The sequence below is a fragment of the Aedes albopictus genome, chromosome 1, assembly GCF_035046485.1.
Source record: "Aedes albopictus strain Foshan chromosome 1, AalbF5, whole genome shotgun sequence".
Lineage (NCBI taxonomy): Eukaryota > Metazoa > Arthropoda > Insecta > Diptera > Culicidae > Aedes > Aedes albopictus.
In genome coordinates this window covers 157,311,503-157,338,146 of record NC_085136.1, presented here as the reverse complement: position 1 = coordinate 157,338,146, position 26,644 = coordinate 157,311,503, and the positions used below count along the sequence as shown (strand labels likewise).

At 42.5% G+C, this 26,644-nt stretch overlaps 1 protein-coding gene across 2 annotated transcripts in view; it reads right to left on the bottom strand.

The window, feature by feature from the left end:
- Positions 1-26,644, bottom strand: part of LOC109431349 (basement membrane-specific heparan sulfate proteoglycan core protein) — a 189,586-nt gene that overhangs the window by 67,419 nt on the left and 95,523 nt on the right. Inside the window, exons 3-8 of one of the 2 annotated variants that reach the window (XM_062845623.1) lie at positions 22,061-22,748; positions 18,265-18,324; positions 18,107-18,156; positions 6,960-7,145; positions 613-805; positions 375-503 (exon numbers count right to left, since the gene is read on the bottom strand). In XM_062845623.1, coding sequence (XP_062701607.1) covers positions 375-503; positions 613-805; positions 6,960-7,145; positions 18,107-18,156; positions 18,265-18,324; positions 22,061-22,559 — 1,117 coding nt within the window. In that variant the 5' untranslated portion in view covers positions 22,560-22,748. Of the gene's footprint in view, positions 1-374; positions 504-612; positions 806-6,959; positions 7,146-18,079; positions 18,157-18,264; positions 18,325-22,060; positions 22,749-26,644 lie in introns of both variants that reach the window. The other variant, XM_062845622.1, reaches the window with a different exon arrangement.

Below are 26,644 nucleotides of genomic sequence, written 5' to 3'. Positions count from 1 at the left end.
GAATTTTAATAAATTACATATTTTGAAAAGTTGCAAAACTCGATATTGAGCTAAAACTCAAAAACTGTTCTACTTAAAATTTTTTGAAGGTCCGTTTCGAAATCAGCACTAAATTGTGCTTCAAAAATTTTGGTCGTTGACAGAAGTTCACGACTTTCGTTTTATTTTGTAAACTTGTGTTACTTCAATTTGGCTAAATTGTAAGGTAAAACGGCAAGTGAACGCTTTCGACTGCGACTCACTGCAACCAAACCTCTTCTGTACAAGTACCACACTCTGTGTTGAAATGGATCTCCGTAACTAAGTTTCACCTTTTGAATGGGTAAAAAGCATAGCATAACAACGAAAGAAAAGCAAAGGGCCATTAAACTTACAATGTACTTGGAGCTTCATCCGTTTGCTCACCGACGGAGGGACACCGTTGGACGCGATGCACATGTACGCACCCATCTCCGAGCGTGTCACCTTGGTAAGTGATAGCATCTCACCTTCCACGACCGTGGCTGCATGCACAATGATGACGATGGTGTGAAAGAAGACGTACCAGATTAAATTGAAACACGAAGCACTGACTGACTGACGACCGGCGACGGAACATACTTTCCAACCTACCTTTCATCTTCCCGTGGGTGCCATTACGTGCGATTATTTCCCGGCCGTCCTCCCGGCGCCAGATGATCTTCGGTTTCGGGTAGCCCCGAGCCTTGCAGACCAATTTGGCAGAGCCACCTTCCGGGACCATCATGTCGCCTGAAGTTTCCTCGTAGACTATGTCCGGTGGGATCACCACTTCCAGAAATGCAGTCTGTGTAATGAAAAAGAGCGGTAGTTTTAATTAAAGCTTGCCTAGGGTACAGTTTGATGGAAGAATGCGGCAGATGTCATGTCTTTTATGTGAGTTTTCCGAGCTGGGTAGCGGTAATCTGATTAGCTGATATGAAAGTCTGTCGAACAGATGGCTACAAGTTTGGTTGCTGAGAGGAAGAGGCATGATATTTGATGATAATGAAGTCATTGTTCTTAGAATATGTATAACCAAACGTCATAAATAAACTAACACGGTATGAAAGTCGGTTGTTTAAATAATAAAATAGTTATCTACGAAATTTGTTGCAAAGTGATGATTTATTCAGTATATATGTAAGATACATCATTTATCCACTGAGGCTTTTTTCTGTTCATAAACTAGTTCATGCCGGTATGTCGGAGTGCTTTTGAGAAATAGTAGCTTGGCAGAGAGTGAACCGTGGTAGGTACGTCGATGCCAGACCTAAAATCATAGATTGTGTATTGATTACTCATAAGATGATGTGACACAGCTCATTAGGCGCGTTACTTACAATCAGTGACGACAATTGTCAAAATACGGTCGGCTCCACCGACGCCCAGCGGCGCCAGCGTCGTTGATTTGTTTTTGTTTTGATAGTCGTCTTGACAACCCGAGCGGCATTCTCAGAAATGTATGCTTTCGAAATTCTTTTGACTGCTGTCTGCTGAACTTCAATCACCTACTGATACTCAAAGTCAGTATTTTCAATTTCAACTGATTATTTTTAATTAAGCACGATGCAGAAGCAAAAAATGCAGTTGTTTTGCATCACTCACCAAAAGTAACTATAATGCATTGAATTAAGGTAACATATCGGTATTTGTATGCCTAAACCATAATAAATCAATTTCAATTCATATTCGAATTCATCGAGCTGAAGTTCAGCTGAACTGAGCTTCAATTACAGTGGATGACACCCCAAGACGCCGCTTTCATTGTCTCGTCTCTCTTTGTCATGTTCATTCTCGGCCTCGTGGCTATGGGTAACTGTGTTTGTTTATTTGTGCTCGTTTTCACACAAATTGAACATCATTGTGCTGAATTTTTTCGACACTGCTTACAATACACCTACACAGGTGTATTTTTCTTCTCTAAGCAATAAGGAGAACGGAAGGCTTAGTGAGTGTGGGACTTTAGACCTCCTACAGTCAACGAAGAATCTTTGAGCTGCGTCACAGTGGTTCAGGTTCAGCTGCGTTACCTGCATTGCGATGTGTCAGCTGTGACTCTATTGAAGGACGGGCAACATGGACCTCACTTTATTATTCGCTAATTTCCAGGAACGAATCAAGCACTTGGGATGTAAATAAAAGAAAATCGGTTTAAGTACGGTTCCTTTGAATTCCACTAAGAATTTGCATCCTTTGACAGATACGTATTTCGACCTCAACTGTAAGGTCGTCTTCAGTGTCTTGTACTTGACTCGTACAAAACACTGAAGACGACCTTACAGTTGAGGTCGAAATACGTATCTGTCAAAGGATGTAAATTCTTAGTGGAATTCAAAGGAACCGTACTTAACCCGATTTTCTTTTATTTACAGATATTCCCCTAACAAGCCCAGGTTAATCATCATCACTTGGGATGGTTTGTGCAGTCTTGCACCTTATGACCCTCACCTCTACATCGCATACATAGCTTGTTCTTATGAGGGCCTTAACAGCCCCCTGGTTTGTGTCCCAGTGCAAGACACATGAAGCAAACCTTCGGTGGCGCGCATATGCGCACTGCACAGCGGACATACCGACCATGGTCTCGTCCGGGTGCTTGACCTTTAAAATTAATGTATTGTTAAGGGCCCATATAGCCAATGCGATAAGCACGCAGGTATTCAGCAAGACCGTGCTGAGGATGACGAGTTCGGTTTCCGCTCGGTCCAGGAACTTTTTCGAAAAGACATTTTCTTGACTTTCTAGGGCGTAGTATATCTTCGTGCGTGCCATACAATGCGGCATGACGGTGGGAGCTTAAGACGACTTTTCTTAGGCGAAGCATGTTCAAAACCAGTGAGGACTAATCACCTTTGGCACTGCAAGGTAACCGAGCATCATGTGCACTGCACACGAGTAGTTCAAGCAGAGTTTTCCTAGGCGTGGCGGAGATTAAGCAGAGCTTCCAAAGTGTCCCAGCACGGTCAGGGGTGCCTTGGGAACATCAGGAACAATGTCAATAAGTTCCTGAACAGCTCGAGGAGCTGATCGGCTACACGAGCGGCCGGAACCATATCAGCAAAGACCTTGAAAAAGGTCTGCTTAAGCTCCGAAATTCGGTGGCCCACGCCATGAAAGATTACGATTTTTTTGTTGAGTGACGAGGAAGTGTGGTCGATGCGTGTAGAGTGGAGAGGTCCACGCAAACGGACCGCCCTTCTACGGACAGCACGACTAGGGTGCAGCCAAGTGGGGCTGCTGGAACGATGAAAAACTCGGCCCAAGCAAAAAGGCCGAGATACGTCGACGAGGAGTGGCCACTTGGCCAGTGATGAGTACACGCCCGCGCAGTGCGAGCAACGCAAAACCGGTCGCGCAACGAGAGGTAAAGGTAAAGAGGTAAAGATCCGAAACCCCTTGATGAGGGCCAGAAAAGTAGCCGGTCCAAGGGAAGGAAAACCCTTGGATTACGGTTGGTAAATAGAGTAAAGAGAATGTATTGAGAAAAACCAAAGCGAAGCACAGCGGAGTAGCAGACCATTTCGCCAGGGTGTGCAAATCGGCACCAACATGCCTGATTTTTTTTTTTTGTTTTTATTAATGTGTATTTTAACTTATAGCTAATTCTACACTTAACATGTCTGATTTTCACGGCGAAAAAAAAGGCCCCGTGATGGGTGGGCTTAAGTGCCCAAGCATGAATTTAAGTCAGATTCGCCGAAAATGATGCAGGTCACACAGTTGAACTTAAATCACTGTGAAGCCGCGCAGCAGTTGTTGTTAAAGTCTGCCTCGGAGTCGAGTACACACATCGCACTACTTTCGGACCCATATCGCATCCCCCCGATAATGAGAACTGGGTAGTGGACAAGGCTAAGAAAGCAGCGATCTGCACGACCGGTCGGTACCCGGTTCAGGAGATAATCTGCACGACGAGCGAGGGCTTCGCAATTGCGAAGATCGACGAAATCCACTACTGCAGTTGCCATGCCCCCCAGGTGACCGATAGACGAGTTCTCGTCCATGGTAGACTCGCTAGTAAGCGTACTAGTAGGATTGACTCCTTTGGTCATCCGTGGGCACTTTAACGCGTTGGCGGTCGAGTGGGTCAGTCGCTCGACGAACGAGAGAAGTTGGGCTCTACTCGAGGCTATGGCGGGATTAAACGTCGAGGCTGCGAATGCAGGCGTTACAAGCACCTTTAGGGATTGGAACAATGCCGAAACGATCTATACCCAGGAATGGACGCAGACCACTATACTGGTGGTGCCAGGAAACCGCGGAACTCCGCGCACCCTGCCATAGGGCAAAGAGAAGGATGCAAAGAGGTCGGACCGATGAGTTGAGAGCGGAGCGACAGGAGGCATACAGGGTGGCAAAATTGGCACTGAACAAAGCGATTAAAGCGCGTAAGCGGGCATGCTTCGCTAATCTCTGTTAGATTGCCAACACAACCCCCTGGGGAGATGCCTACAGGGTAGTTATATGCAGAACGAAGAGTACATCTGCACCACCAGAACGCTCTTCCGAGATGCTGCAGAGGATAATGGAAACGTGAGGTAGGATGATGGGCACTCACGCTACAAGACCACTTCGGTCCGAGAGAGGTGTTTTTAATGACAAATGATGAGCTAGTATCCACAATCGTGCTTCATCTCCAGAGGAAATGGTGGGCTGACCAACAGTTAGTCGAGTTGGCCCCCTAGAGGACAGCCGGTTACTTGGTACTTAGAATCGAGGAAGTCCTAAATCATACTGAATCGATCAAACTTTTTCCACTCTGGCACGCTACGATTCCGAATGCGAGTAACTTTGGCAAAAGTCTGAAAAGGCCAGTTTGACGCCGATTCAAGTGTGGACAAGCATTTATTTTCTCACTCTGGTAAACCACGGTTCCGAATGCGAGTAACTTTGGCATGGGTCTAGAAAAATATAAATGCATTGCGATCAACTTTTCCTCATCCGACTAAGTCACGTCTTCGAATGCGAAAGAATTTGACCGGATCTAGGAAGGCCAGGTGATCGCTCCCACATTCGATTTGGACCAATCGATTTTAATTATCTACCACTCAATCCTCCGAGTATCAATAAGTAGTTTCGGTCGTCGACATCTACCTTCGCAACGGTAAGTGCCCCGTCGTCAACATATGGTGGCTCCAGAGAGGAAGAGCTGCTGCCACCTTCCAGCGACAGTGCTTATCTCCAATATCGCGTGCCTGATTTCAACATATGATATGATTGGAATTAGTGTGTCCTAGTTGTTAGAAATTAATGTACTTCACGCGTCCACCGTCGATCGACCCTTCCGGAAGCCGAACTAGTTATCTGAGAGGCCAGAGTCATCGTTTTTCTTTTCAGTATGGACCATCAGCCTCGACAGAATGATCCGTTCCAAAAAATTCCCGGCGGTGTTCAGAAGGCAGATAGGCATGTACGCCGACGGGTCGTTAGGGTGCTTCCCGGGTATGGGCTGTAAAACCAATCTTTGCCTCCAAAAATTCGCTTTTGTCTAGGCGCATCTGTATAGCCATTCTGAGCTATTGTGAGGGGCTCGTCGTTCGTAACCGGGGTGACGTCGCTTTGGCCGGTTTGGCCATAGTGAACGGGGGCCCATGGTCTTGTATCGTGGCGCGGGAACAACGTTTGTTTCCACACGGTTACAGAAGTTACACAGATTTGTGTACTACTAGATCAGCCTCACCGCTGTGTGAGGCGTACTCCGTAGGCATCACCCCAAGGGGTCGTGGTGGATGCTTGGTAGCTTTGAAGCACTCCCGTTTACGTGCACTAATATCTTTGTTCAGTGCCAGTTTAGCCAGTCTGTAGGCCTTACTTACGTTCCGTTCTACCCTCATCGGTGCGCGCTCTTTGCATCCGCCTTCTAGCTCTTGGGCAGGCTGCGCGAATTTCTCCGATTTCTGGACACCACCAGTATATCGGTTTGTGTCCATTTCTTCTTTCGGGGATGGCAGACCTCGCGCTTCGATAAGCTGGCATTTGTAGAGTGATTACATTGACGATCTATCCAGCAATGATGTACAGTCGAGTCTCCTATTGGACGCTGCCACACACTTTACGTTCACCGCGATTTCCAGGTTGTCTTCGAACTAAATATTTTTTGTGTGTGGTGAGTCTATAGTAAGCACTAACTACGCTAAAAAAAATCAGCTAGATCTTGAATCAAACAGCTGAGAAATAGCGGTGGGCGTAAAGTGGGTGGCAGCGTCTAATACGAGACTCGGCTGTACATCATCGCTGGATAGATCGTCAGTGTAACCCTCCATAAGCAATCACTCTACAAATGCCAGCTTATCGAAGCGCGAGGTCTGCCATCCCCGAAAGAAGGAAAACGGTGTTTTTCCACACGTTTCTGGTTCTTCCGGTGGCTATAAACGCATGAGTTGACATGAAAAGTGAGAATTTGGAAATAAATATACAAAGTAGGAGGAAAGGGACGAACCAGGGATTGAACCTAGTATCTTCAGCATACGACCGAGCAACTGATCCACCTAGCCCTACTTTCAGTTGATATGGATATAAGCCATTTTACGAGACGTTTCAGAACAGCTGATCGCAGCAGCGGCGTCAACTGACAGAATTCCACGCACGATTGTTTTGCTGGAATATCGTGTAATTTTTGAAAAGGTACTTATTCGACAAATTGGAGATATGAGAAATTTGAGCCAAAATAGGCTCAAAAGCTGTCGAAGAAGCAATACAAAACTCAATAATTAATCAGGTGTTTTTTTCGTTGCAATTCACTCGTTAACTTGCGAAAATAAATTAAATAAAAATTTCTAATTATTGTTTAAGCCAGTTTCAAAAGCTACGCTTGACTTGCGCGCAGTCATTAACCATCATCAACCGGATGATGATTGAAAACGTAAACATCAGAGCGCGTACTTCTGTCATTTGACTAGCCTCATAAAATAGACTATTGTGCTTACAAAACCAATTAACGTTATTTGACAAACTCTCACCTGCATTTTCATCGGGTCGGTGTTGACCTGGCACATGTACACCCCTCGGTCCTCCATCTTGACGTTCCGTATCACCAGGGTCCAGGTGTTGTAGTCATTGTGCGTAACCGACAACCGCCCGTTGTTGGTGATCACGTGCTCGTGGATTGCGAGGATCGCTTTCGCGTCCGCTTTGATCCAGGCCACCTGATTATCGGATTATCCGCGACGTTACGGTGGTTGATGGTGATATCGTGGTTGCGTGTCGCATCGTGAAGGGTAGTAGAAAAGTGAAAATTAGTCCAAATGTGCAAAAATAGTCTTGCAAAGTGATAAATTTCCACAGTCGCCGGTTGTTGGATTGTGCGGTTAAATAAAGCATTGTGGGGAGTGCGTCCTGTGATTGCGAGTGCGGCGGGTTGCAAATGGAAGTTGATTCAATATTGATATTAAATGGGACATTAGGAAGGTGGAAGATGGGATGATGAGAGAAGGGATCTGCGAGGAGCAGCTCCGCCGCTCGGAAAGAGCTGGTTGGGAGATAAGCGATGTGCAAAGGTGCTCTGTGCGGTGCTAAAGTGCAGTGAATTATACATTTTATTAGTGGATTTATTTATGCTTTCTGTGTCTACGAACAAAATTACGACTGGTGGTACAACAAACAGAACTACAAACGTGAGTTTTTGTTTTTCAGAGGATGATAACTGTTATGGGGTAGGTTTGAGAGTTGGAAGGAAATATGCGTAGGTATATATTTGAATTCTTGCGAGGGTTAGTGAAACTGTTGCGACCGGCTGAGAGAAACGGACGGGCAGGACAGGGTGATTTATAGTGGTGCAATTTTCTGGAGCTTGGGACTATGTTTGTTCGATAAAATAGAGTTCACCCTCGTTAGGGGAGATGATATGTGCATGTCGGAGGGACAGGACAATGATTGAAAAATTATAGCTTCCGTTCATTTGTTGCTCAAATCAAATGTTTGGATTGGACTTTTGTCATTTAATTGCGATAATCCTGATCATGCGAGAATTGCTGTTTTCAAATACGTGACGTTTGTTTTCAGCAACAAATTGAAATTAATGTTATTATCCGTAAATGATGATTATGCGCTTACATATCTGATGCGAGTGAAAAGTGTTTAATTCGCGTTTAAATTCTCTTAATAATTTATTATTACTTTATTATGTCCAAATTCAATATTCTATTATATCTATCTATCTATATAAAATGCAGTGGCATACGTGGGACCGTACATAACTTGCGAACGGAAGGTCCGATTAGGATCGTAATAGTTTTGTTCTGTTAGTTTTCAGCGAAGGAAGATTTATGTGGCAAAATAAGCATGGGAAAGTTGAGAGTTCTCAAAAATCCATTTTTGCAACATTTTGAACGGGGACTTCGTCAAAAAACGCTGTAGGCATGGCAAAGTTTGCCAGGGACTGCTAGTTATAATACAATAGCAATGTAGAAATATCGGAATAGCAATGCTTTCGAGAGTTCCCTCAAATATACTTTTCGGATTATTTCTAGCTATACTTTCTGAAATCCATTCGGGAGTTCCTCTGAAAATTTGTTACGTTTAGTTTTGTTAGTCATTAGAAACGCTTACGTTGTAGTTGTCATAAAAATATATTGAAGCCGCAAGTCGCAATTTGTGAACCCCTGTGCTCCACAAGTAGCCTGCAAGCAGGAAACTTTTGCATCTGTCCATCACATACGGATTGCACACACACGGTGTCGCCTTCCGCATCCGAGCCAATAATCAATCATCATTATTCATCGATCAGCGCAAAGTCGCTAACAGCGGTAGCGGAGGCACTACTATCAAAGACATTCAGATCATGAAGAGATCCGCCGAACACTAGCTCACAACCGATGGGTTCTTACGCTATCAAGCCGATCGGAACAGCAAGGCAATATGCAGGCTTGGTAAAATCAGTTCATGCCGTATCAGTCCCTAAGTGCAGTCGTGCGATTGCGTCACTCCGCAAGAAATTCACCTCTAGCCATACAGAAAGTAAAGTCAGACGAGTGGTGCAGGTCGCACATGTTGCCAGTGCAAATCTCTTGGTGGAATATAACGGCGGTATCGACAGCTAGAATCAACCGGAGATTACGGGGATCCGGATATTTCCCGGTGCACACCAAGCAGCAGCAAAGGTGATCCACGGAATCAGATTATTTTTCCGTTTGGGCGGTGCGCGGTACCGTAAAACGTGATAGTACCACGCGGAAGAGCTTCGTGTAGTGAGGCACCCGAAAGATTCGTCCGAAGCTAAATCCATCCACTTTAAAGACCAGCCAGCGCAGCGTGAGGATCCACCAGACCGGCAAAGCACACGGTGAGAGAAGAGGATCTCCTACAGAAGGCCTCTTTTTCTTAATCGTTATTTTTTAGTGGGTCGCCCACGGTCTAGGAACCACGGCCGGCGGAGGCAGGCACGAGAACCGACCGAGTTGCGGTGTCGAAAAATCGTGAAATTTCCCTTACGTAATAAATGGACAGCCCCTAAGGAGAAAGTCGTCGGTCTTGGGCAGAGACGAAAATGCGAAAGAATGATGCTATGTATGAGCTGCGGCAGCGTGGCGACTGTAAGCTGGGTGCTCCGCGTAACAGTGAGTAAGAAGAAAATGACCAGAGTTAAGAAAAAAAGTAGAAGTAAATAATTTTATGGCTTTATCGGTCATTTTCTACTCAGTGTGTAAGAGAGTAGAGATCAAAGTGTATAATAAACTGATAGATATGATAGTATTCGGTAGGTTGCGGACAAGTAAGAATACTTATAGAAGGTGAAATTAGGCATGAAGACCATGTATTGAACGAATACATCGGATGCGTGAAACTTCTGCCGCACGACCTGAACTTTTCACAGATCGGCTTGGTTGTTAGTTCATACCACCATACCAAGATATAGGCATACTCCTATGAACGGAAGTGTGAATTCCGCAGAAGCTACTGATCGATAGAACCAGGATTGAAAACACAACAATACATAGGCAGTGTGGACAGTTTGGTGCCTGAAACTTTTTCCAGTCTTGTTGTTAGTTTTTTTTTTATCAACATGAACTGGAAGGCTTACTGCAGGAGTTTCTTCGGAAATTTCTTTCCCAAGAATTCATACAAAAGTTTCCTTCCAGAGAATTCCTTCAGGAATTCCTCCGAAAATTCCATCATGGGTTCAACCAGGAGCTCCTCAGGATTTCCACAGAAAGTTTGTGCAGGGGCTCCGTCAAGCATATCTTAAGGGATTCCTCCGGAAATTCCTGAAGGAGTTGCTCCAAGAGCTCTAGTAGTTCCATAGTACGAGTTTCTTCAGAATTTCCCTCTGAATTCCTCCAGATATTTTCAGGAGGAATTTTGTGAACATTTTTGGAGGAACAGCTGTAGAAACTCCTGCTGGATATGGTGGAGAAGTATGCGGAGAAGCTTCTAGAAGAATACTTGGACGAACTTTTGGAGCAACTCTCGTTGGAACTCCTGCGAGAATTGTGGGAGAAACTTGGAAGAAATTGGCATTAACATTAGTATTAAGCAAGTCCCACAAATACAAAGATTGACCATAGTTGTTAGGGTCGCCTCCTTCCTGTCCGTTACCAAAGCACAAGGTTTCGGGGCTTATATCTGATTCTGAGACAAGATTGGTGCAATCCTTCAATGATGGAGTGTCTTTGCGACAGTTGAAAGATGGAAAAAGAATGTGAAAGAAAGTCGTAGAGGCCTCAAGGTGAGGAGAAATTCCAGGATGAAATCTTAGCGCAATTGCTGGGAGAAGTCGTGTAGGAATTCCTGGAGTTCTCATCGGAGTAACCCTCGAACGAACTATTAAACGTATTCTTGATTGATATTCTTAAACAATCCCGCAGCAATCATAAGTGCCATAAGGTACCCCGGGGCAAGTGGGACCTAAAAAATGCTAGTTTAGTTTTGTCAAGCCAAAAAACTTCAAACTTAAATAGTTTGATGATTCTAATGGTTCTAAAAGACATTGTTGGTATATTTCTACTTATTAATGGGCATTAAAACTGTTTCAAAATGTTAACATTCTGTATATTATGCATATAATGAAAAGTGGAGTAGATCTTCATTTACTCCGTATCATGGGGCAAGTGGGACCTATTCGGAATGTTTATGCAAATGGCTATATATGGTTGCTGTTTATTTGTAAAGTAGCATAAATTATAAATATCTGCAAATAACTATGTTTAGCGATTTATGTTAGAAAAGTTTTGTGGTATCGTGCATAAATTACGTAACACATATAATGAAGAATCACTGAGAAAAAAATGATTTAACTCTAGCAGCTCGTGCAAACAAATTGATTTTTTTATACAAAAAGCGCCATAAAGTTAAATGCCGAAAGATTACCAAACTTGTTTTTCATATTACGTAGTTGATGAATCTTGCCAAAAGATTTTTCAAGCTTTACAGATGTTATGTTTTCCCTTACATAATTTTACGATCATTAAATAAATATGTTTAAATCGTGAACATTGCATAAGCCGTATTCCATTTTTTTTATACTTTATGGGCGGTTCCTTGACACTCAGCGAAAAACGAAAAAATAATAGAATCTGTTTAGATGAAAATATAAAAAAATAGATGGTTTCGAAAAAAAAATATGTTCTACCCGAAAATCAGCTATATCATCAGAATAAAAATAATAAGGTATAATTAAACGATTGATTACTTAAGGCGCCGATTTTTACTTCACTTTTGTGTAAATTTCAACTTAGGCTGAAGAAAGCGAGATCAAACTATGAAAATGTGTTTGTTTATTCTCATAGGTCTCACTTGCCCCAGATGCTGAAATACACTGGGGCAAGTGAGAGCAGTTATCTAAAGGTAACAAATGAAAATAAATTACAGCTTTTTCGCTTAGAATAATTTGCAAGCACTCCAAATATTATCCTAAAACCGAAAAAGTTTTACTTTATTTGTTATACTATTTTAAAACGATGAATGTAGTGGGGTACGCTAATCTCACTTAGTGAATTGAAAATTACATGTGAAACCCAGATTAATCCACCTAGTGGTGATAGTGCCTTTCTCGTCAAATATGTACCCATGATCTTTCCTTGGTTGGGATACGACTGGGATTATTTTGCTTCAGAATGTTGGCTTCAGCCTTTTGGGGGAATCGAAAACACTAGTTTATGATTTTTTCCGACGTTTCGATCTGTATGGGGCCTTTTCAAGGGTTCAATCGGTCAAGGTTTCTTAGTCATGATGGCCTTGCCTAACTTAAAAATGTCATACGAAAGTTTTGGTATTTATTGAGTCCGATCGGTTTGAAACCGTCGTGATGTGGACAATCTCCTACCTATCGGGCGGTTTAGAATTCGGTCCCTGTTTTTGGAATCTTCTACTATTGTTTGTTTAGCTAGATTCTGGGCTAGGGCCATCATTCCGAAGCATGATCTTTCCGTCGACGTAATGCGAACTGTTCCTGAATCCCGAGAATACCTTATTTAGAAAAGCAATAATTTTAATAAAATTGGGAAATTTATAAGTTGAACATATTCCGACGTTACGTTAAACGTATAGACTGGGCTGAAAATTATCAGAATTTTCAGTTGACTGCTCGAGCACCTTCACTATCACTGAAGACCGATCAACCGTTCGTGGCCGCGGGCCACAAGTGATACTCCATACCAGTCGACGGGCCAGACATTAAATTTCGACATCAAATTTCGAAAGCATGAATGCAACAGTGAAATTTTGTACATCCGATTACCCGTTCTCGCGGCAAATCACAACACTGACATCATTTGGGTCATAAAAATGTGAGCAAGAATTCTTGATTTTTTGCAAAAATCACCCTGAATACTTTTTTTCTGAATTTTGCCGAACTGCAGGTTGCAGCAAACAATTTGCTGAAATTCAGCAAACTTCCCTGATTCGTTCAGTAAACTCTGCTGTTCAGCAGCAACGTTTTTCTGAAATTCAGTAAATTTTGCTGAAATACTGCTTCAAATTTGGCTGTACCTTTCAATCTTGTACCGACTTTTCGAACCCTCTAAGTAGAATACCCTCTTTGAATGAGTGTAATCAGTTTCGTACCTTTTAATTCCGCCCTATGTTGCTTATCCTTTGACAGATACGCGTATTTCGACTACCACTTGTAATCTTCCTCAGTGTGGAGTGGATAACTGACACTGAGGAAGATTACAAGTGGTAGTCGAAATACGCGTATCTGTCAAAGGATAAGCAACATAGGGCGGAATTAAAAGGTACGAAACTGATTACACGCATTCAAAAAATGTACCTTTCAAGTTTAAAATTTTTAAATTTATGTATTTAAATTTTTAAATCTTTGAAAATTTTTAACAAAACACTCTACCTATTTCGAGTTTAATTTTAATATTAAATTTTATAATATCTTCAAATATTTCAATCCTTGGGCCAAGTTTCATTCATCGATTCCGCGGGCCGTATGTTGGACAGCCCTGCTTTACGGTCTTCGACATAGTTTTTTCTTCACACTTTAGGCTATATTTTATTATCATAGGATACAAAATTCATGTAAAATTTAACACGGAAGCAAGTGAAATTACCCATACTAAATCCCATAAGAAAATTCCCAGTAGTTTTAGACGGAAAAGAGGATTGAAAAAACTTTCTCCGGGGATGATGCGATAATATTCTCATATAACGTTGACCTATCCTACTGTATATTTTTACATCTCAGTGATTTGATGAGATTGCTTTAGTACAGATAAACAGACATATCATTTGTAACATATTGCTATTATATTCATCGTTACGAAAAAATAATCGCCGAATGCTAATCAGGTGGCGTTTCACTGCGGCTTGATGTTGGTAGTGAGTAGACGTCAAACGAGCAACAACGATTAATATTTGTTTCAACCGTTGAAAACAAGGACGATGGAGAGTGAGTAGAGTAAGACGTCTGTATGTATGTGGCCTTAGTTCAGTCAAGATTTTGTTTTCTTACACATATTTATCGCTTGCATTGACTTTGTTCATTTTTGAAGTTCCTGCGAAGCACCCTAGGAAGCACCCAATGCTGGTTTTGCATCACTATCGGTAGCCTCTAATGTGGTCTGAGCCTATTTTCTTGCTAATCGTTCCTCATGGTTTAAAAAAAGACCGCGGTTCGATGTGTCGCATGCATAGTTTTGGTTCTTTTTGGCATTTGGCCACTTCCGGCTGGACACCCTAGATCGGTCCTGGAACACTATCGGTAGCCTTTATAAGGATCTTCGTTCTGGTCTGAGCCTATTTTCTGACTAATCGTTCATCACGTTATTTAAAAAGCCGCTGTTTAATGTGCCACAGGCATGGGTTTTGATATCTACTACATTTGACCACTTCCAGCGGGACACCCGGAACCGGTTCCGGAATCGGTTTGGATCGGTTGATCCAAATACGATCTGAAACTATTCTCTTTTATTAACCGTTCATCAGGTTGCCTGAAGAGCTTGCGATTTGATGCGTCGCATGTAAGGGGTTGGTTAACTTTTATACTTGGCTATTTCCGGCGTGACATCTGGAACCGGTTCAGTAACACTACCGGTTCCGATATGGTCTGAGAATGTTTCCCTGCCCACTGTTCATCAGGCTATCGAAAAAGCCGCTGTTTGATGTACCGCATGCATGGGTTTGGTTCACTTTCATATTTAGCCACTTCCGGCGGAACACCCAGAATCGGTTCCGGAATACTACCGGTTCAGATATGGTCTGAGAATGTTTTCCTGCCTACTGTTTATCAGGTAATCAAAAAATCCGCTATTTGATGTGTCGCATGAAGGGTTTGGTTCACTTTCATATTTGGCCACTTCCGGCGGGTCATCCGGAACCGGTTCCGGAACACTACCGGTTCAGATATGGCCCGAGACTATTTTCCTGCTTACCGTTCATCATGTTTTCGAAAGTGCCGTGGTTTGATGTGTCGCATGAATAGGTTTGTAGCGTTTTCATATCTGGCCCCTTCCTGGGGTACCGATCCGGAACACCTAAATGGCCATAACTCCGGAACGGCTGGACCGATCCGAACCATTTTCAATAGGAAACAATGGGACCAGATTCCGCGTCGAATGAACCATTGGTCATTAAAATCGGTTGAGGTTTACTGCCAAAAAGTGATGTGAGTTTTTTTGTATACACACATACACACACACATACATACACACACACAGACATCACCTCAATTCGTCGAGCTGAGTTGATTGGTATATGTGACTCGACCCTCCGGGCCTTCTATCAAAAAGTCATTTTTGGAGTGAACATATAGCCTTTCCAGTACACTTAGTGTACGAGAAAGGCAACAACAATAACATATATGGTCCCTTTATGGTGAGAACAATAACAATTTTTGAATTCAAAGTATCCGTCTATGTGATACCTATGTTTTCCATGAAGAATGTTTGCCTTTAAGATGAAAAATAATAAAAAATATAGCTGTAGGTCTCACTTGCCCCGGATTCTCACTTGCCCCGGGGTACCTTACCTCCGATAGATTCTATCAAGAATCAATTTCAGACATTCTGGTCATTCTCATCGGTACTTCAGGAAGGGTTTGCGGAGGAACTGCTGCGAAAGAATTCTTCTAGAACTATCTGCAATCCAGATAGAAATCCTTGATATAATTTTGGGAAGCTCATAGAAAAAATCTTGAGAGATTTACGATAAAACTACTAGATTGATTCCCGGCAGATTTCCCATTTGGGCGGAACTCCTTTTCCCGGTGAAACCCGGTGAGATTCCAGATGGAACTACTAAAGAAATATCCAGTGGAACTCCTGTAGAAATTCCGGGTTGAACTTCTAGAGGAATCCTCGGTGCGAGTCATTGAAGTTGGAGCTCCCCTGAAATTCTATGAGAAATCCCTGGTGTAACTCCTATGAAAATTCACGCTGGAGATCCTATAGCAATTACCGGCGAAATTCCTAGGAAATTTTGTTGGAATATCTATATAAATTTCCAGTATAAGTATCTCCTAGTGTAATTCACGGAAGAACTGCTATTCTTGCTAGAAATCCTACAGGAATTCCTGGATGAATTTTAGGTGGAACTTCTGGAGAAGTTCCTGGGGAACTTTGAGAGGCGTTCCAGGGAAACATTGAGAGGCGTTCCCGGTGGAACTGCTATAGAAATTCCCAGTGTATCTCCAAGAGTAAAACACGGAGGAATTGGTATAGTAGAGATAGAAATCCTAGAGAATTTCCTGGATTAAGTCCCAGTGGGGTTTTCAGTAGATTTCTGAAAGAAATTATCGGTGGAGATCCAGAATAAATTCCCACTGGAACCCTTGAAGGAATCCCTTGTGTAATTCCTATGAAATTTCACGATAGAATTCCTATAGCAATTCCCGGTGAAACTCCTAGGAATTCTTGGTGGAACTGCTACATTAATTACCGGTTAATCTCCTAAAGTATTTCACGGGGGAACTGCTATGAAAATCGGTTGATCTCCTGGAGAAATTCCCGGTGAAACTTCAATGTACATTCTCGCTGTAAATCTTATAACATCTCCTGGTGATTCTCCTAGGAATTCCTGGTGGAACTCTTGGAGGAATTTCAGGTGGAACTCCTGCAGGAATTCCCGATGGGACTCCTGGAAGACTGCCTGAAGGAACTTCTACAGGAATTCCCGGTGGAACTCCCTAAAGGGTCCGCTATAAAAATTCTCGGTGTATCTCTGGTGGAACTTTTTGCAATTCCTGGTGGAACTACTGAAGAAAGTCCTGGTGTATCTCCTAGAGTACTTCACGGAGGAACTAATATAGTTGGTTCCTAGTAGAAATCCTGGAGGAAGGCCGTTGGAACTCCTGCAGGAATTCCCGGTGAAACTTCTGGAAGTATTCACGATGATGAGACAGCTGCAGAAATTCCCGGTGGAACTCCTAGATGAATTAATAATGGAACTCCTAGATGATATCTGGCGGATTTTTCTATTGAACTGTAGGAAGAATTTCCTGCGGAACTCCAGGAGAAAATTTCGCTGAAGCTTCTACAGCAGCGATTTCAGATGCAATTCCTAAATGAACTCTTTTAAAACAATCGGGGGAGCGGACCTGGTGTGATGGTTAGAATACTTGACTATCACGCCGAGGACCTGGGATCGAATCCCACTCCCGACAAACTCACAAAATGTGAGTTCTTCCTTCGGAAGGGAAGTAAAGCGTGGGTCCCGAGATGAACTAGCCTAGGGTTAAAATCTCGTCAATACAGATAAAAAAAATCGTTGGGATTGTTTGGGAATTGGGATTGGAATTTGGAATTTAAAACAAATACAGGGGGGAAATGATCAGAATTTGGTCCAGCTTTGGCGTTCCAAGTTTAGGACTCGTCCCAAACTTCGACCTGAAAAAAACTGGAACATCACTGAACCATTCTGTTGCAGAATGCCATCGAAAGTTAATAGATGTTTTTGATGGTCAAAATTATTTCATTTCCTTTTGAATAAACTCGCATCAATATGTAAGCGCATATTTTACATCATACCAACCTAACACAGAATTCGATTATATGAATATACTTTGATATTCTTTTTTTACTCTTTTACACTTCTGGAGTTTGATTTGAATGGGTCGTATGTTCCCCTGATTTACAGCAAACATACGACCAATTCAATTCGAAGTCCGTGTTTATTAAGTTTGCCAATTTGTAGATTTGTTATAGTTCTGGTGAAAGAGCGGTTAACTGTTCTAGGTGCAATAGGAGCAGTTGTGCTATCGATATTTTGCGTTGATCTCAACAAACTACAGTCAATTTCTACACAGAGTGCTGTGGGTGTGCTGCTTGGAAAGTTAACACTGAGTGGTGCTAGAGCTAAAATCTAGATAGTGCGAATACTAAAATCAGGTGCATTAATGGAACACGGTGCCGTCGATAGTGGTCAATGACTCGCTGTGCATCACTGACCTCGTTGGTGTGCTGTGCAGCATTCAATGCAAACGAAATACTTGCGTGAACGTAGTAGTGGTGGTGGCGCTATATCACTTTACTCTTTGGGTTTGGTGCTCTGGTGCATTTTCTAAGTGGGACTTTGGTGCACAGGTGCAAGTAACAGTGCCGGGTGCCAGGTGCGAAGAAGTACAACACGAGGGAAACGCGGTGGTTTCGACCACAAAATTACAAGGAAGAACTCATACCGTATTGTAGGAACCGATACATACCCTAGCAGGAGCTGAATCCCCACTCACCCTATAACCACCGAGGTTGTTCACGACACAGGTGAACGTCGCGTCACGCCCTGTGGAAAGAAAGGGAAAAGGGTTTTGAATTATTGGAAAGTTTTCGAAGATTTATACGTTTCCTGTGGGCGTGAATTAGCGCCGAAGTGATGCCATCGGATACGAACCTTTTGCTACCGTAACGTTTTCCAGTGGGTATACAAAATCGGGCTCGAATGCTGCCACCGCTGCACGTGTAGTGTGGTCGTGGGTGGTGTAGACGGGTTGAACGGATTCACGGGTCGACGGTTGCGTGGAATGAGAAAGTAGAAAATTGAAAACCCCATGGTTGGGTTATGGTGAGTGTTACATTGAAACTAATTAATTAAATCTGGTGATTCGGTTTTATCGGATCAAACGTCTGCAACAAAGTGGGATTTTGGTAAAGCTTCCAGTTTATCATCTGGAACACGTGTCATTTCTATTTGTAGATACTCTAGCATGGAGCGGACAAGAGGAATTTATAAATATTTTGTTGTTAAAATAATTAAAAAGTTGCATAATTTGTACTGGGTAAGCTGTCAAAAGTGTGGCATCACAAATCTCTCCTAAATTGATCTTTGGAAGAATTATTGACGCCATAAATGAAGAAATTTCTGAGTTAGACCCTGTCGAAGAAGTTCCAGATAAAAAGTAAAAGAAGTTTCAATCAATTCGTTAAACAATTCTAATAGGATAAATAAAGCACCGGACCATCCGTTATTTGCAAAAAAACAATGGCAGATAAGATTGCATTTGATTAAATTAAGATTTATCATTTACCATTTCAGATCCCAAAAAACTTTCTAATAATTTGGAACGATGATTATGCTTACGTTTTGGGCTTCGCGTTTGAAGTTTGTAAGAGATTTTTTATAAGAAAATGTACTTTTTTTCATTTTTCTCCTAAGAAGCCTAAATTTGTCTAAAACTATGCCAAAACACTTTTTCCAGGACCAAGCTATACCAGAGACATTGCTTGCCATTGTTAAACACGTTCAATTGGTTTACACTCAAACCAACATTTAGGTAGAATTCATTTAGGTAAAATCTTCTTAACCTTAATCTAAAACACTCAAACTGCTTTGAACACAATCAGATTCCATTAGGATAAAGTTACCGAAATGGAGGGATTTAGGTTTCTTTTTTCTTTTTATGGCTCGTCGTTCGCATTGGAACTTGACCAGCCTCTCTTCAACTTAGTGTTCTACAGGGTGCGGCAGGAAAAAATGCGAAAAGTTCAAGGCACTATTACACGCTAAATATGGGATATATATGACTATTTTTTCATGACAGTGTATCAGTCAATGTCTATATTCTAGCACTGAAAAATAAAAATGAACACATTTGATGTTAAACATGTGATAATGTAGGCCTAATAAGCGGATATCAATAAACTGCGCGCCCAATGGTCATTAAACAAAATGACTATAACAGTAACAAAATTAGCTCAAATTCGATGAACAACCAGACCACAGTGATCCAGAGCCATGTAGTTTCACATACCAGATGAAATAAGTACATATATTTGATGATATTGTAGAGAAAATCAAAAATTTTGTTTTATCAGATGCGAAATTTAGCGACCTGTGTGATTTTCTGCGATTTTAAAGTTCTGGTTGTCTTCATCTTCAGGCGCCGCCCTGTAAAGGTCTAGACCAAAATGGGAAATTTTTTAATTAACTTTTCAGGAAACTAGCCTATTATAGATCATGGAACGTTGAAACATAGATTGGTTAATGTCAAATGGACGAAAATGAGGATTGAAGTTGAAAAACACTTTCGCATTTTTTCCTGCCGCATACTGTATAGAGTGCTCCTATAAGAGCACTTCCACAGTTATTAATTGAAGGGCTTTTTTTTGCTTTCCATTGCATGAATTTGTACATTGTGTGGCTAGTACAATGGCACACTATGCCCAGGGAGTCGAGAAAATTTTTCCGCCGGGAACGGGAATTAAACCCACCGTCTCCGGATTGGCGAACCATAGCCTAAACTACTAGGTTAAATGGGGGGGGGGGGGGCGAATACAGTTGACTCTCTACATCTCGATATTGAAGGGACCATCGAGATAGGGAGAGATCGAATTCAAGAACCAATTTGAAATGCACACTAGATTGAAAAACCGTCCGTAACTAGGAAAAACCGTCAACAAACAAATGTCACTTCGCTTCCCCAGAATGTTTTGCACCTAAGAAATTAAATCTAGCAACCTGTTAAGACGGGTTTATCGACATATGGAGAGAAGATTTAGGGCAAAAACGAACGAGATCACATCGAGATAGAGAGATATCGAGATAAGGAGGTATCGACATGTAGAACGGTAAAATGTATGCAGATTGAAGGGACCGATCAAACCATCGAGATAGGGAGAGATATCGAGATGTAGAACATCGACATGTGGAGAGTCGACTGTATAGTGTTTTAGATTAGGAATAATGTTGATTTCCGGGAAATAAGTGGCGAGTGTAGTTAATGGGAGTTTAGAGCTTGCTCAGGGGGGAGGTATGGTGGTGTGTTGTTGGGACTGTTTAGGGTTTCCTATGCCTTCTCCCAAAATTTGAGCTCATTTGGTTGAAAATTGAGACTGCATAAGCCCTTCAAAGTTTGTATGAGAATTACTATGGGAAAACGATGTTCATTCAAACGACCATAGTAGTGTATCCCCAAGTGCCCTAGAGCGTTAGTTGACCCTTGGTACTTTTAGGCTACTCTATCAGCTACAACTTTGCTGAAGACTGCATTCAAATCGCATGGCTCATTAATTAGCTACAGATTTTTATCCAGAATCGAAATCTTTACTCATGATGATTAAACTATTCGGTGGGCATCACTGCATTTTGCAATGAAACATAGTAGCCATGATTTCAGTGTGCTATCTTTGGCGCCATATGCAGCAATGTTGCCTGCTGGGAAGCTGGTGGATCACTGCTAAAGTTTGTCCAGTTGGATACAAATCGGTAACTAATTAATAAGGCGTCCGATTTAAATGTGGTCTCCGGAAAAGTTGTAGCTGATAGAGAAGCCTAAAAATATCAAGGGTCAACTAACGCTCTAGAGCACTTGGGGAAACACTACGGTCGATTGAATGAAAAACATAGTTTTCCATTAGTCATTTCAAAACAAACTTTGAAGGGCTTGTGCAGTCTCAATTTTCAACCAAATGAGCTCAAATTTTGGGAGAAGGCATAGAATCTGGCAACGAATCGAATAAGCGATGTGGAACAAAAACGATATTTTGAACCACGCTATTGCATAACTTGTGTGCTTGAATGTTTGAATGAAAGTCATGCTAAAACAGCCTCATGCAACTGTGTGCTGGCAAGTTTAATGTTTGTTTAAGAATCTCTAAGAGCTCTCTTGAGAATAGGTCATCGGATTTGAGCGTCTTGAATCTCTTCTGACACAGCCTGAAACGTTTATGAAACGCTTTTAAGCGTCGCTGAAACCTCCCTGAAACTCACTTAAGGACAAACGCCTTGAAATCTCGGTTCAACAGTGCATCATAACTTTAGACGCCCAAATCTCAAGAAGCAAGCATCAAACAACAATGTATTTTATTATTCTGTTCTTGCTTACTTGTAATAAGCTTAAACTAAGAAGCTCAGATGCGCTGGTTTTGTTTACGAAGAGATTTGTGCCCTCAAAATCGTGAGTAGGTGCCAAAGTCCTCCATTGTGGCGGTCATATTGGGATTCTAACAAGTCTGTCCTTAAGAGCAGTGATCTAAATTTTACGTAACGCCTGAGTAACGCATCTGTAACTTGCCAATAATCCTCTGAATCCCAGTATCCGTTGCGTTAATCACAAACCATGCAGTTCATTAGGAATTAGTATTTTACTAATTCCTAATGAACTGCTTACTTAATTTTTAAAAGGTAAAATAATCTTTAAAATGTTCGGATTCTATTCTTAACTACATCATGTTGAAATAATCCAACTTACCATTTGTTACTACTAACACTAGTGCTATATACAGTACAGATATATTCCGCAGAAAGGTGTGATTGCAAAAATTAAAACTAAAACTATTCGGATGGCTAGGTCGGATGTTATCGTACTGATGGTCGAGGTGGTACTGTTCCGTTGCGGGCTGCTGTGACCAATCCCGATGATAGTCATTGCCAACGCGTGTGCCGCAACGCTGTAGATCTTCCCCGGCCGTTACTGCAAAGTTCCGGGCCACATTCTGGCGGTAACCGGCACAAGCCGAACGGCATTCATCACCGTCATCGCTCTGCCTCTGAACGCGGGAATAGTCACATTCTGCTAACTCGCCATTCTGACAATTTGCACTATTCCCGACATCTTCCGGAATCGCTCTCAACAACACTTCGCAATTCACTTTGTCGCGAATGGAATTAGTTCTACGACCGCCACCGTCACTGCTGCGATGATGTTTATGATGATGTTTATGTTTGCACTCGTGAAGTTTTATCGTCATCTTGACTGTTTTTGCATTATTTTACATTTTTGCTTTCCCAGCCCAGCCCCAGGTTCAGTTCGGAGAGCACGGCACTGGAATGTGGAATGCAATATTTTTATGTTGACATAGCTGGAGCTCTTGGCTGGCTGCTGTTAGTCCTGCTGCACGAGAAGAGGACCTCTAAAAGGTTGGAGTGAGTGTTGCCATCTGTCGAAAAAGGGGGAGAAAAGTAGAGAAATATTGTTAGTATTATTGTTTCTGTATGGTCCAGGCAGGATTGCAGCAGTAACGGCAGCAGGGATGCCGTGTAGATAGACGCGACGAATACAAAATTTATATCAAAAAAGTTTTCCTTCCGAGAGTGTCGTTCGTTGGGTATGGCATGGCACTTTGGCCGAAGCAGCGAAATTCTTCAATGATTTGCTCAGTTCCGTTCGCTGGTATAGCAACTGCTGCCAGGATTGGACGAGGGAAATGTGTCGAAAAGAATCGTAATGTAATATTCAACATGTTGCCGGATTCTTTTCTTCATCTCCTGTGACAAGATGACGCGCTAGGATGGTGTGGTGATTATGATACTTTTATGCTTTTATTTGCTGTTGGGGTTTGTTTCATTTCTGGTGAAATTTGCGGTCACGGGGAATGAAATCCGAGCTGGGAATATCGATTTAGGAGAGTTTTGATTGGCTTATTGAAAGATTCACACGGAACTAACTTTAGAGTTGAATGAAAAAATTGAGGTTTTACTACGTGTATTTTATCGAATTTCGCTACCATTTAAGTATGAACAGGTACAAGCTAATTTTCCTTTCCCATCCATCAGCTGTCACAAGGATGTGGCCAAGGCAGCACTTGACCTTTGGAGGATTGCGTCAATCTTGTCTAAGAGTCAGAGATTAGTCCCAAATCTTTGTGCTTTGGTAACGGACAGGAAGGATGCAACCCTCATAACAGCGAACCAAGGTTGTACCACCTACGAATTTGTGCGACTTGCTTAATACTAATTTAATTGTGAATAGGTGATATTAGCACACTCACGACGTGAATACAAATGAGATTAAGGACAAACGTCTTGAAATCCCGCTTCAACAATGCATCAAAACTTCAGACGCACAAATCTCAAGAGGCAAGCTTCAAAGAACAGTGCATTTCAATATTCTGTTCTTTCTCACTTGTAATAAGCTTAAAATAAGAAGCTCAGGTGTGCTGGTTCTGTTTACGACGAGATTTGTGCCCTCGAAATCATGAGTAGGTGCCAAAGCCGGCCATTGTAGCGGTTATTTTTGGGATTCTAACAAGTCTGTCCTTAACAGTATAGTGGTCTTGATGATATATAATATTGTAGAAAAAATAGATGTTACAAGTTTGCCATATACCTTTGTTTTGTTATTAAGCTCCAGAAATGAGTTTATAATAAGTCAATGTTTCCCCTGGCAAATAAACACATGTCACAAGGATGTGGCCAAGGCAGCACTTGACCTTTGGAGGATTGCGTCAATCTTGTCTAAGAGTCAGAGATTAGTCCCAAATCTTTGTGCTTTGGTAACGGACAGGAAGGATGCAACCCTCATAACAGCGAACCAAGGTTGTACCACCTACGAATTTGTGCGACTTGCTTAATACTAATTTAATTGTGAATAGGTGATATTAGCACACTCACGACGTGAATACAAATGAGATTAAGGACAAACGTCTTGAAATCCCGCTTCAACAATGCATCAAAACTTCAGACGCACAAATCTCAAGAGGCAAGCTTCAAAGAACAGTGCATTTCAATATTCTGTTCTTTCTCACTTGTAATAAGCTTAAAATAAGAAGCTCAGGTGTGCTGGTTCTGTTTACGACGAGATTTGTGCCCTCGAAATCATGAGTAGGTGCCAAAGCCGGCCATTGTAGCGGTTATTTTGGGATTCTAACAAGTCTGTCCTTAACAGTATAGTGGTCTTGATGATATATAATATTGTAGAAAAAATAGATGTTACAAGTTTGCCATATACCTTTGTTTTGTTATTAAGCTCCAGAAATGAGTTTATAATAAGTCAATGTTTCCCCTGGCAAATGAACACATTTCTACAGCGATTCCTTCATATGTTTCTTCTTAAATGCATACAGGAGTTTCATCTAGAATTGCGGCTAAAGTTTCTTGTAGGATTCCTCCAGGGTTTTATTCTGAGTTTAACCAGTAACTTCTACTAGAATCCCTCCAAGAGATCCTTCTATGATTCCTCCAGGAACATATTTCGATATTTTTCCATGAATTCCTTCCGTGAACTCTCCAAAAATTTATCCAGGATTTTTTTTCTGGGATTTCTCAGGGAGTTCTTTCAGAGAGTTTATTAAGAGGAGAGATTATTCTAGGAGTTAATTGCTCAAAGGTTCCATCTCGGGGTTTGCAGGAGTGCTCTCCAGAATTACTCCAGGAATTTCTTACGAGATTTCTGCAAAGATTCCTTCCAGGATATCTCTAAGCATTCTTTTCGAGATTTCTCCAGAAGTGCCTTGTGAAATTCTTTTAGAAGTTCCTTCGGGGATTCTTTTGCGAGTTTCTTTTGCTGGAGTTGATTCAGAAGGAATTCCTCACAAAGCTACTGGAGACATTCCTTTTTGAAATTGATGGAGAAATTTCTCAAGGAAGTGCTTTAGGATTTTTATAAGAAACTTACGAGAGAATTCAAGGTGGAATGTTTTAAAGTCATGAGCAATTGAAAAATAAAAATTTATAATTCCTGAAAGATTCCCATTCATGGGCGCTGAAGCAGGACAGTGTCTCCTGCGAGTGGGATTCTCCGTTACCCGAAAAACTTCACCAAGAGTGGAAGCTATATCACACTACGCTGTCTATCCTCTTCGAAGTTCGAATTCCTCGTCTGGTGATTTCTCCTGACAGCGACAATATTCAGCTGCATTTCTTCGCCGATGCAACTTCAGTTGCGTATGGAGCCTGTTGCTTTGTTCGCACGGAGTCGGCGGACGGCATTCAAGTTCGCCTCCTGACGGCGAAGTCAAAGGTTGCTCTGTTGTCCACACACCATACCATCGCCAGACTAGAACTCTGTGCCGCACTTTTGGCAACGCAGCTCTGCAAGAAGGTCGAAGCGCCCTTGAACATCATCGCTCCCGCTTATTTCTGGTCAGATTCCAGTACCGTGCTGCAGTGGCTGCGTGCTTTTCCAACTCGCTGGAAGACATTCGTCGCTAATCGGATGTCTAAAATCCAGAACACCAAGTGCATCGATCACTGGAGGCACATCGCTGGCTCCGAGAATCCTGCAGACGACATTTCTCGCGGACTCAACTCAGCAGACATCCTCAACTCGTCTCGCTGGTGGCAAGGGCCATCTTACCCTGGCGCCGGACTGCTGGCCCAAGACCATCATCGATGAATCAAACTCTCCCGCAGCGCCCAAGGAAGGACGCAAACCTCCAGTCGTGGCGATGACAGCCGCGCAAACTACTTTCTGTGGAGATTGGTTCTCCCGTTATTCCCGCTACAATAAGCTACACCGAGTTGTAGCAGCCTGCAGTCGCTACCTGCATTGCTTGAAGGAGCGCGCACAGCTGCGCCGTTCCGGGTCGCACACCGTTGCGCTAAGCGTTAGCAACCGATCGAAAACTCCACCTATTCCACCACTCACCACCGCCGAGCTCCAACACGCTGAACATCTTCTCTGTCGTTTGGCACAGCATGAAACATTCGCTGAGGAGTTCTCGGACCTAGCGAACGGCGACCGTGTCGCCAAGTCATCATCACTCAAGTGGCTGAAATCCTTCATCGACGAAAGCGGTACCCTCCGCGTTGGTGGTCGGCTGCGTAACTCCGCTTTGTCCATCGTCAACAAACACCCGATCGTTTTGTCCGCCAAACATCCGCTGTCTGCTCTGCTGGCTAGCAGTTACCACGTTAGTCTACTGCACTCAGGGCCACAACTCCTGCTAGCCACTCTGTGCCAGAAGTTCTGGATCCTTGGCGGCAGAAAGTCCGTCTTCCACCAAAACCACAATTGTTTCTGATCCAAGCCCACTCTAGTCCAGCAGAGCACAGCCGATCTGACGGTCACGCGAGTTTCGCCGACGCGTCCGTTTTCCGTATGCGGGTCGACTAC